Here is a 12,333-nt window from a genome sequence, read left to right as displayed (position 1 = left end):
TTAATAAGTGAATTTTTTTTCTTACACTCATCAATAAGGATAAAAAGTTTTTTGCTTCTTTTTGTACAATTTCTGAATTCGTCGGTCAAGATCTACAGGAATTGTTTGAATTTGTTAGCAAAAACCTGTAGAGAGTGTATTATCAAACGCAATTTATCCCTTTGTTCAGACATAATTCCAACGAAAACTAACTGAATAGATCGGTGGACTATTCAACGAGGTTTTAAAAATGCCCTATTTTATAAAAAATTATCATTGATGATTGATGACTTTCTTGTACGAAGAATAATTTTTATTATTTCAAATATGATCCCTTCAAAGATAAAAAATTATCATTGATGATTGATGACTTTCTTGTACGAAGAATAATTTTTATCATTTCAAATATGATCCCTTCAAAGATAAAAAATTATCATTGATGATTGATGACTTTCTTGTACGAAGAATAATTTTTATCATTTCAAATATGATCCCTTCAAAGATAAAAAATTATCATCGATGATTGATGACTTTCTTGTACGAAGAATAATTTTTATCATTTCAAATATGATCCCTTCAAAGATAAAAAATTATCATCGATGATTGATGAATTTCTTGTACGAAGAATAATTTTTATCACTTAAAATATGATCCCTTCCAAGATTAATGTTTTTTTTTTTTTTTCTAATAAAGCAATACTCATCTATTCAAATTACCTTTCTCACAAATCTGAGAATGGCATAAATGTGAAATTTCGGACCTCGATTGTGTAGTTTTCTTTGTACTCGTAACAATCTACGAATGCTCTATGTATTCTGTTATTAAATTTAAATATTCTGTACACTTTCGGTTTCCAAATATTGGGATCAAGTCTGACTGCTCGTACACTAGCACGAGGGTTACTTGAACAATAATCCATATATCAATTTTTATATCATTTATATAATGCCTCATCCTCCACGTTTCTCACAAGGTAGGAAGATCCTGTAATTTGTGATCATTAAACCGTTCTGTATACACATTCTGTATAGAAATATCAGGACCGGCTAAGGCTCTGCCCTGATATAGAGGAAGGTCCCGCATTAGAGTTCTACAAAAATACACACGAAATGATTCAAAATAAAATTTTCAAACAAATTATTATTATAAACTTATTTTCAAAGTAAATTAATTTTTTTATCATTAATTTTAAGTTTTTTTTAATCAATATTCTTAAATTTTCTGATTGGCCTACTATGCTATATTTTTTTTCACACCCGTTAGTTTTACACTGAAATATAGCTTCAAAACCAGCTGAAGTGGTTTCTCCAAAATTTTCTCGCATACTCTCTAATAAAGGTTTTATCCCTGAGAACGCCTTGCATGGCAATGGCGTACAATAATTATGAAATACTAAATTTGCTATAAATTTAGCATTTTTATTGAATCTATCGTGTGATCCTTGGCGAGTTTTTTTGGAGACTAATCTTGACATGCTTGACATTTGGAGACTAATCATGACACATTAATAATATCCGAAAATTGAATTTGTGTTTTAGATAAATTTTTCCCTAACTATTGAAACAAAAATTTTACACAGAACTACACTTGTAGCCACAAAATCAATACCAAATTTCATATATTTAAGTCATTGCGTTTTTGAGTTAATGTTTCTGAAAGTTTAGACCGATAGATAATCAACCTGTTGTTGAATTTGGCTCAAAATATGACAGATGTCTCCACTATAGATGGTAAATCTATTTTCCAAATAGTATTTCTCTAGTTCTCTTCGTTTTGTAGTTAACATGTTAACTCATATTCGAACAGCCGGACAAACAGACTTCCTCTGAACGGATCTTGCTCAACATTTGATAGAAATCTACAAATTAAAGACCGTAAACTTAATTTCATCCGTCTACTAAAATCGGTTTGGAGTTATCTTTGTCACAGACAGACGGACATTTTTCAAAACTTGTTTTTCGAATTCAGGGAGATCTGAAACGTAGATTCGTCAAAATCTTGAGCTTAAATTTTTTGTCGATTACGATACTTCCTCTGCATTTCTTTTACAAGAAAGTAAAAAGAGTGAAGGACAGCACATCGCTTGGTTACCTACCCCTTTCAACAAAGCAGGAATAAGCTTTCCTTCAGTTTTACCACGGCCCTCAACAGCCACAAAAAAGCCTGAATGGCCATTATAATCAGACCTTGTACAGAAGAGGTTTGTATGTTTCTATCAGAGAATTTATAGATACTTTGTTTATTTGTTCGAAAAAAGGCATTGAAAGCTCTAGCAATTCATTGACAGTAAATTCTTCTCTCTCTCTCTCTCTCTCTCATAACATACATTCTGGGTACACGTATGTCTTAAATGTTAGAGAATCATACTTACCGTTAGGCAGATTAGGCAGGCAGTCACCAGTGTAATTTGATCTGCCGATACCGCTTCGTTCAGTTGTGGCGGGATGGTCGGCTATACACAAGAAGTGTAATTGGATGATGTCTTCGATTTCTTTAGTTATAGTTTAGTTTAGTTACATATTAACGTCCCGTTTTAAAGCAACACTAGGGCTATTTTGGGACGGACCTCGTAATTTTGAACCATGGTCAGATGACGAGGACGACACTTGAGCTGGCACCCCCCCTCTCCACACCAACGGGAGGACGTTTGACCTGATGGATTTAACTTGCAACAGACCCCCTTACACGACGGTTCTTCGGGTCTCGAACCTGAAGCCCTACGGCTCACAAGACCAGACCTTACCACCGGGCCACCGCGGCCCGTCTTCGATTTGCAATATTTGTGAAATACGGATTCGAAATAGCCGGACTTAACTGATATATGGCAAGGAAATGCAATTCAGAAACCTCAAAATTCTTATGAGACAAATTATTATGAACTACAACCATTTAAAAATTGCGGATTACAATTATAAACAGCTGATTAGAAAAAAAAATCATTCCCATTTCAATACAGAATGCGATTTGAAGCTAAAAAAGAACTCTGCGACAAACATATACAGCAACAGCTGCACTAGACCTATCATTAAAAAAGTGCGTTAAATCATTATTATTACTACGTAACTTGGATAATTTGAATTTTTTAAATTTGAAAAAAAAAAAAAAAAATCTTCTGGACCGAAGGGTGATGAGTTCGCGATTCCATTCCGCGAAAAATCCACTACTTGGACGGGCTTAGTGCATTTTAAATCTGTAGAGGGTCAAACAGCTTCCAAATGGTTTGCTACTGAAGTTTGGAGAGATGAGGTGACTGACTCAAGTGATGTTTCCATCTTCTGAGCATTATCTAAAATTACGAGGTGCGTCTGAAAGAAACCTTTGTATAGTTTAGAAACAGAATGTTACACTAAACTAAACTAAAACTGAATAAGCATTATAACAATATACGCTTTTTGTTTAACAAACTGGTTATACAAGAATAAGCTTATTGTATAATAAGCCTTATACAATTTTGCTGTGAACTTAATCCATAATATGCTCGATTCATTCGAACCAGAGATTATACTATCTTGCGTTATTGTCATCAGTCCATTGTACCTCTTCTAAAGAGAAGAAATGAAATGAAATGATGCAAGGAAATTTTTGTTTCCTCCACTGTTTAACCAAAGAAATCATATTAATCAGGTCTTATATTGGCACATCATTGTTTCTTTTTTTAAATATTTTACCATCTTCACATAAATGTAATCATTTTTCTCATTTGCTGTCGTTTAGTTACTCATCTTATTTCATATTTGTCTCTCGTTGAAAGGATATGGCAAACGCAAAAAATACTGAAAAAAATGCTTTCACTTTTATATGGAAAATTGAAAATTTCAATTACTACGTACATGAAGAGATGTCTTCGCCTGCATTTTTTGTCCATTCGATAGACAGTGAATTCGTCGTAGAATTGTTCTGCGATAATCATCAGTCCGATGAAAGTATGATAGCTTGTTATCTAAAATTAGTGCGTGCGTTGAATTGTGAAAGTTCATTTATTGAATTAGATTTTGAATTTTCAATCCTTGCCATAGATGGTTCACCACTGATTTCTAAAGAAAAGGTCAAAAAACAATTTAAAGAAGGTAAACGTCGGGGATTCTGGGACTTCATACCACTACATTATGTTGCCAAGAACCGAACAATTGTGTTTTTGCCACAGGGCACCCTCACCTTACAATGCAAGATTTGGAAAACGGAAGGGGAAATGTCTGAAACTGCTGTTTGTTTTGCAAGAACTCGAATAGGCATTGAGCAGTCATCCTTTGTTTGGCCCATAGAAGAATTCAGTGCTTTTAAGGAAGGTTTTACAGTGCCTTATTCAGTCCGAAAGGCATCTGAACAAGATCCTTCCATTTCGCTGAATTTCCAGTTAGCGACAGCTTCATCGGAAGGTAAGAAATTTGAATTAGAATTTACTCCAGAAAACGTACCTCAAATGAGTACCGACAAGAATAGAAAAGATTCCAGCAATAAAACAGGATTTTATGATTTCAAATTATCCTTTTTAAATGCCTCAGGGGTTGGAAAGTTTCATCAAGAGAAAAACAGACTAGAAAGTCACAAGATTTACAAATTACGAGTTTTGATCACAGAAGATTTGCTGAACGTTAAAAATGGCTTCTTGGTGGACGATGCTCTTTCTTTGAAATGCCACTTTACGTTTTATAAAGGAATCATTTCCGAAGAGATCGAGAGGACACTCTACGGATCGGCTGCAAAATCGGATATCCTTGATTCCCGTCCTGTTGTCCTGTATCATGATAGCTTGAGTGCTTGCATATCATCGTTAAAAGATATGTACAAATTTTTATATGACGCACAAATGTTTTGTGACGTGAAACTGCGAACAGGACCTTGTTGCTTTTCTGTACATAAAAGCATTCTTAGTGCTAAATCAGGAGTGTTCGAATCCATGTTTGAAGTTGAAATGAAAGATGACATCTTAGAAATTTTGGATGTGGACCCAGAGACCTTACGTAAAGTAATTAATTACATGTACACCGATACCATTGATGACATGCAGTTGGAGAACATTTACCGATTGTATGAGGCTGCCAAGAAATACAAGATCTTCACTCTACAGAAGAAATGCACTTTAATTTTATCAGAAAATCTGAACAAACATAATGCATGCGAGATGTTAGGCTTTGCCGACAAGCACGAAGACAAGAACTTTAAATCATTTGTTCAGGATTTCATACTGAAACACAAAGAAGAAGTAACTGGATCGACTGCATGGAAAATTCTGGAAAAGAGAAATACAGTTCTAGCAGAAGAAATATATCGTCTCATGTAAAGGAAACAAGCTTGGTAAAGTAATTCCATCCTTGTAAGTGTTCGTTTTGTTTTCTACATATTTATTTATATAGTAGGCAGTGGTGACTCATAAGCTCAATAGAAAGCATTGTTAAAAAAGATATTTTAAAGAAATTCTTTATAATTTTAATAATTGACTAGGATGGCCTGTTAGCAAGGTTTAAATTGAGGTATTAAAAATATCAGGTTCCATTAAAGAACCATCGCCTGTATTGAACTTGTGCACATTAAATCTCACATCGAATTAAAAATACTTCCTCTGATGCGGTGCAAAAGTTTTAGAAAGGAGTGTTAGTGCAGGTATCGTATTCTCATGTATCATGGCTCAAAATAACGAAGTTCGCTCTAAAATATCTGTTGTCCCAAAGCGGGACTTTAAAATAAATTTAAAAGAATATATTAAATTCCCAATATTCAGTATTTGGTTTTAAAATTTTGAGTGTAACAATATTAATTGAACAAGTTTGAATGCCTGTTCAATAAAGTGATATTATGCCATAGAGTATCAATAGGTACGAGGTTATTATTATTTTCTTTAAATTATGTGATATTTTCTAGCAATTTCTACAAAGTTTCTGAAGAAACAGTTGAAATCTGTTTGAACTTATAGAAAATACAGCCGTTCAGGTATTGCAACAACTAATTTATGCTTGAAAAAAACGTTTTCTGTATTTGGATAGCAAATGGAAATACCCACCATTAAGAGAAGTCCGTTTATTTTCCTAATAATATTTCTTTATATTTATGTTGCACATAGCAGTTACATTTTATTTGTACATAATATTTTTTTTCGATTTTGACTCAAATTTCGCAGAGAATTTTAAAGGTGCATTTATTTACTGTAATGAAATAAGTACTATTTAATTCGATTAAATTTACTCTTTGCCATTTAAATGACCCTCAGATCTTATAACTTTAAACGAGCAATTTTTGTATACATACTGTCACGTAGATACTTTAGTGTGGAACGCAATGACACACACAAGAAGTAAAGCTAAACCAATTTATTAACTCAACTCAGAACTGAGAACACAGTGATTGACAAATCTTCTGCTTTTATACTAACAGGGAAAGTTCCAGAATACTTTTCTGGAGACAGTAAGAAAAGTCCAGAACACTTATCTGGTAAGCTAAAGAAATGCCCAGAATCTTCTGGAACATGAAATAAAGGAAAACATAAAATCAAGGGATTAAATATTTACACATACTATGAATCGTGTTGTCTCTAACGGGATTCGAACTTACGGTCTCATAATTATGAGACTACGGTCTCATAATTATGAGACCAGTGCTATGACCATTCGGCCATGGAGACTTGACTGTCTCTTTTCAATGCGGCGATATAAATTTATTTATTTCGTGTATCTTGGAAACGGTTCTAATGATTTTGGATTAAATTTTATATTTAGATAAAGTTTTGCTTTATCTATATAGGTGTCTTTCCTGAAAAAATGAGATTTTATACAAAACATATTTTTTAAAATAATTTAACTATTAAAGCCATTTTCTATCTGATCTCATGCTGATAATATCATATAGTGCCATCTGGTAAATTTTTGTGGTGTTTGCATTGTTGCCATAGAATGATAACCTACTGGAAATTATTCGAATACGAATACGTTCGGTTCATATCCAATAGCAAGAATACAATTATTGCGTTAACCAATTCGAATAACGTGTTAAACTAAGAGCATTCATGGTTTCTTTTTATTTAAATAACTAGTTCATATGTAGGTAAGATTGAAAAATATTCATATGTAATCAATATGTGACGTATTTAAATATTTTCTCCGTAAAAACTGCGAAGTTCGGTCTTACTGCATAATAAAACTCGAACAGTTATGTTATTTAAAAAAAATCACCGTTTTATGAAGATAGGGCTTCCTTTATTCAAACTGTTTATAAAAATTTATAGAATTTGCTTTGAAGAATTAATGCATTGTTTGAGAGAAATAAGTAAACATATGCTTTGCTTAACAGCACTAGATCGGGAGCTGGTAAAACACGGTTTTTACAACCTATCGACAGAAAAATCTAAAAAGCAGAATTAGATTATGGGATAGGTAAATCAAGCACTAGCCTAGAATGTTTACAATATTGGGGAAAGGGAATGGATTTTATTATTCCGTGAACAATTTAATTTTATGTGAGTTGTTTTAAGAGGGCCGTGTTCTGGGACTTATTGAGTATCTGGAATTTCTAGAATTATTATTATTTCAAATTTTATTTTCAGATCAAAGTATACCAATCACTTTAATAGTTTTCTAATCAATTCATCAGTCATCAATTTTGCCAGAGTTTCTTTTCCTAGAAAAAAAAGATCGCGGCAACAACTGAGTAAGAAATATTAAGTTACTAAGGTTTGGCTCTTTCATATACGGTGAAACAAGAGTGGCACTGAATCTTCCCCAGTTCTATAACAAAGACATGAGATTGCTTTATAGAGAGTTATACATATTTTATTTTCCATCTGTAAGCAAAAATCAGAATGCACATAAATTTTTTTTATAACCTTGATAACTTTTGACTTTCGCAAAATATTTTCTATATCTTGAAAGTAATTCTCAATTAAATACTTGATTTCAGTTTGTCATATATTTGATGTTCAAAATCTGTTTATATAGACTAATTAATATCAATTAAAAATATCTGATTTGCAAGTTGAAAAGAGTAGAGGGTGGACTTATTTTCTCTGATAATCCTTACAGAATTCAGTCCTTTATTTGGCACGGTTGCTTAGAAGCAACATTTTATTTAACCCTTTGCACTGAGTAGTACGAAAAGTACTGAGTATTGAAACTCTGTACTGAGTACTGAGATGCAAAGGATTGCATCCTGTAAGTACATTCTGTACTCACATTTTAATATTTGAGTATATGGATACCTTTTAGTGTTTAGAAATCTCAGAAATAGTTATCTTTTATAATTCCTAAAAAATGTGCAACTTTGTTATACGGTTTATATAATAATTATCCAACAAGAGCGTGAAAGCGATGCACCCTTCACAATGGCAGTCAGATAGGATACAGGAGTGAAAAGGGTTAATTGACTCTTATGGAAGATATGCATCTCCAAATGCTTTATTTGAGTGTCATTGTATAGTATCTTCGCACAGATTTCTAGGAGATAATTAATGAAAATAAATATCTAAGCATTAATAATATGCATACCCAAATAGATTTTTTGTGTGCAAATTTTCACTATTTGACAATCAAAAGGTTATTCTGGTTTTTCGGCCGAAAAATTGATTTAAATGATATTTTGAATAATGTAAGAAGTATTCAAGAATAATGTAATGACCGGTTCCAAATGGAATTTCATATTCAAATTAGAAAAATTACTCGCTTTCTTAAATTGATGACAAAATCCAGCAAACCTATCAAGAACAGATCAATTTGTTCTACAAAAAATTATTTTTAAATGGAAAAAAAAAGCAACATTACTATCTTCCCATTAACCTCTTTGAATGCCATGATAAACCTGATTCGCGCACCAAATTACTGAATTTTTATTTTAAACCCGCATTTAAGTGAAAGTATATGTAATTTAAAATGCAAAAAAAATCCTTTAAAAACGCTTTAATATTTCAATCTCTTATATTATAGGAATTAAAATAATGTCCCAAATAGGATACGCCATCTAATTAGGAAGTCCAGTAAATTCCCCGATGTATAATTGCATCCAATTGTGAATCTTAAACACTTGTAAATTGTTTCTAACAGATGACGTTACGCAGCAGATCAATTTGTTGATTTATTTTCTCTTCCTAGTGGTTTAGTATTTTCCAAATTTCCTGTCATTTAAAATTCTTCAGACTTGAAATGATGTCTATTTCTTTCAGTCTTCCGAAGTTTTTTCGATATGGGACTCTTTAATTTGAGTGGTTGGGGATCGAAATATCTAAAGGAGACCGGGGCTCTACTATGAAACTTAGTAACATGATAGAATTATAAGATCGATTCATTTTTATATTTTTAAATTTTATTCCTACTTTTAAATAAATAACGTAGACGCAAATAATGTATTTAATATAGTCACAAAGAGTATGTTTATAAATCCATATTATTTAAGAAGAATATTGTCTGGAAATATACTTAAAATATTTTTAAATATTTAATAAAATTAAAGAAAAGTCTATAGAACTCAAATAGATATTAAAAGGGGAAGCTCGTTTAATTTTAAAATGATGTAAAAATGGAATAGTGCGATAATATGCTCCTGAAATTATGGAAGCGAAAATTAAGAATTTCATCTAATTTTTAATTTAATTTAAAAAAAAAACTTTCGTAATGACCATTTAATATCTATGAAACAATTAAAAGCCTAATGTGATAGCTCTAAATTCAACAATTTTTCTTGTAGAACATTTTGAATGTTTTTTTTTCAATCATGCATATCGCATTTACTGAATATGCCAATCAATAAATAAAAGTTACGCGGTCATATTTTCAATTGTAAAGTTTTACACACGAATTCTAGACATGAAAAGATAGCATAAAAGAATTAATGGAAATATAATCTACTAACCGTCGTGAACGTACGTCATGTATGCATCAAATTATCGTCTCTAAAAATTAATTTATAAAATTAAAGATGATGCAAATAAAAATTACACATAATATCCAGACACCTGGTACAGTCTATGAATTATCAATTGAGCAGCACATTCCTAAAATGGAAAGTGTCTTTCTATTAGGTATTAGAATAAAATAACAGAAGAATTAAAAAAATTCAATTGGAATTAATTACTTATTTTAAAGAATCCTATAAAAACATTTTCATTTTAGAAAATATTGTCTGTGCTGCCCTTTTTTGAGAAGGGAACGCTTGTTAGCCGAGATGGATTAACATTGGAATGCAACAGCTTAATATTTTTAAAAAATTTCGAGACCTGTCTTAAATATTTTGCTATGCTAACTCAACACCGCAAGATTTTTTAGGTAGATACCTATACGAAGACTACCTATTGCAATGATTCTCATGACACCACTTTTGGAAAATTTCTTTAGTTCTCCACCGATCATGGTCTTTAGAACCCATAACCAACCTTCGTTCAAAAATTATATAGTATATGCGTATAACGCTGACTGCAGTAATTTCGTTTGGATTTTAACCGACTTGGAATATGCTCAATGTAGAAACCTCGGATGAGTTCGTAAAAAATGTAGTTCGTAAAAAATGTAGTTCGTAAATGGGCCATCTAGGTTAAAGGGGCTCGAAATGATGTGGGGGGTTGAAATTTTCACTTCGCTATAACTTCCTTAATATTGAAGATAGAAAAATAAATTAAGTTTGTCGAATTAGCACCTCATTAAGACGAACAACTTTTGTTTTTAAAGTTTTTTGTTAATTGCAATATTTTAGAAGTTATGGGCTAAAAAATGATTTTCAAGCTCTAATTTTGTCTGAAATTAGATTCATGAAATATTAACTTAGATAAAAAAGAATCTACCTTAGCATTCCAGGTTACTGAGAGGAATTGCTTTTTCAACTAAAATTAGCGCCAAGAATATGAAGTTATGGAAGCGAAATTTACGAATTTCATCTAATTTTTAATTTAAATTTAAAAAAAAAACTTTCTTAATGACCATTTGAAAAAAATTACAAGTAAAACTGATTTTAAACCTAATACATAAATTTGATTTTTTAAATATTAATTTAAAATTTGAAATGCAATTTGAAAATTGAATTGATTTTTTCGATATTAATTACTATGCACACGATGAAGCAATTTTTCATCACTGCTAGTGTATTCATTTGCATGTGCATTAACATGATACTGAAATTTCATTATTGATTCTTTTTCCTTTTCAGGCATCGACTGCATGTAAAAATGTTGATTTTATATTACTGTGGATGAACTAGACAATGGTCTAAAATGTGTTGATTTTAAACATGTAACAGTTATGAAATGTATTGTTTTTAGCTGACAAAGTGTATTAAATAAAGTTTTTTAAAAAATGTTTCTAAGTTTTCATCTCTTTAAGGTGACTGCCTACATTCGAGATAATTTTTTAAAGGCTATTTTTCAAGCTTTAATTGGTGTTTTCTAGTTAAATAGGGTATAAAAACAATAAACATCAATGAAAAAATTTCTGTGATTGTCCCTTTTTTTTTAAATTGACAAATTTGATGTAAATTTTAATAAAATTTAACCAAAATGGTTAACATTCTACATAAAATTCTAATTCAGTAATTAAAGTTTTCTTTACACAAAGCATACATAACATAGTTATCTTCAAAATGAACGAAAATCTAAAAGATTAATTAAAATGCAAAAATATTATGAAAGTTTTTGTTGCAATATAGACGTTATTCTTAAATTTTCAACTATTTTCTGGCAAAAAAGGCTATAAATAAAGTTATTTACTGTACATCAAAACTTTTAGTTCATTTCGTAGACAATAGTATAAAGAACATTTTCTGAAAATTTCATTTAAAAATATTAATTAATGCTGGAGATATCATGTAAATGGTTTACAACTTCTATCGATTTTTTTTTTTTTTTTTTTTTTTTTTTAGAAAATGAATTTAAAGTTTACAGTTAATGTAAAAAAAGCATTTTCTCTTCATACAACAGTCTAAAATTCTCCACATTTATAAGTTAAACCTTCTCTTTCTTCATGCATTGCACATTTTTTCTTTCGCTGAGCTCTCATTTCTTTTTTTTTTCCTGTGAACTTTTGCAGCTGGTAAAGAATGCCTTTCTGAACTACAAATACGTTCATAGTCAAAAAGCTTTAGTCCTTTATGAGTGTGACTACCAACTTTTATTTGTAGTTGATTTAACACACTTTTTATACCAGTGCCACCTTCAGTAAACTGAAGGACAGCAATATAGGACCACAATGACAGAGTTTGGAGCTCAATGAAATGTTGTTTCGGGACTATATTCCAGAGCAAACCATTAAAACTCTCATTAGCGTATTGTGTCATTCTATGTAAGCATATATTTAACAATTTTTGATCACAAAGCTGCATATATACAGAACAGAACGCCGTCTCATATCCCCGTATCCGTGACCATTCTAGTCACTGGACGGTTTGGTGGGC

At 31.2% G+C, this 12,333-nt stretch overlaps 1 protein-coding gene across 1 annotated transcript; it reads left to right on the top strand.

The window, feature by feature from the left end:
• The first annotated feature begins 3,604 nt into the window (after positions 1-3,604).
• LOC129988665 (speckle-type POZ protein B-like) lies at positions 3,605-11,234 on the top strand. The gene is made up of 2 exons (XM_056096934.1): positions 3,605-5,293; positions 11,095-11,234. Exon 1 carries the CDS (start codon positions 3,734-3,736, stop codon positions 5,258-5,260), a length of 1,527 nt encoding a protein of 508 aa, XP_055952909.1. The 5' UTR covers positions 3,605-3,733; the 3' UTR covers positions 5,261-5,293; positions 11,095-11,234.
• Positions 11,235-12,333: the final 1,099 nt, after the last annotated feature.

This window comes from Argiope bruennichi, chromosome 10 (assembly GCF_947563725.1).
Source record: "Argiope bruennichi chromosome 10, qqArgBrue1.1, whole genome shotgun sequence".
Lineage (NCBI taxonomy): Eukaryota > Metazoa > Arthropoda > Arachnida > Araneae > Araneidae > Argiope > Argiope bruennichi.
Note: the sequence above shows the minus strand (reverse complement) of the source record. Positions and strands in the feature narration are given on the sequence as shown.

Bases quoted from the DNA above. Each gene is read 5' to 3' on its own strand.
- LOC129988665 (XM_056096934.1), top strand. From the start codon at position 3,734: ATGGCAAACGCAAAAAATACTGAAAAAAATGCTTTCACTTTTATATGG.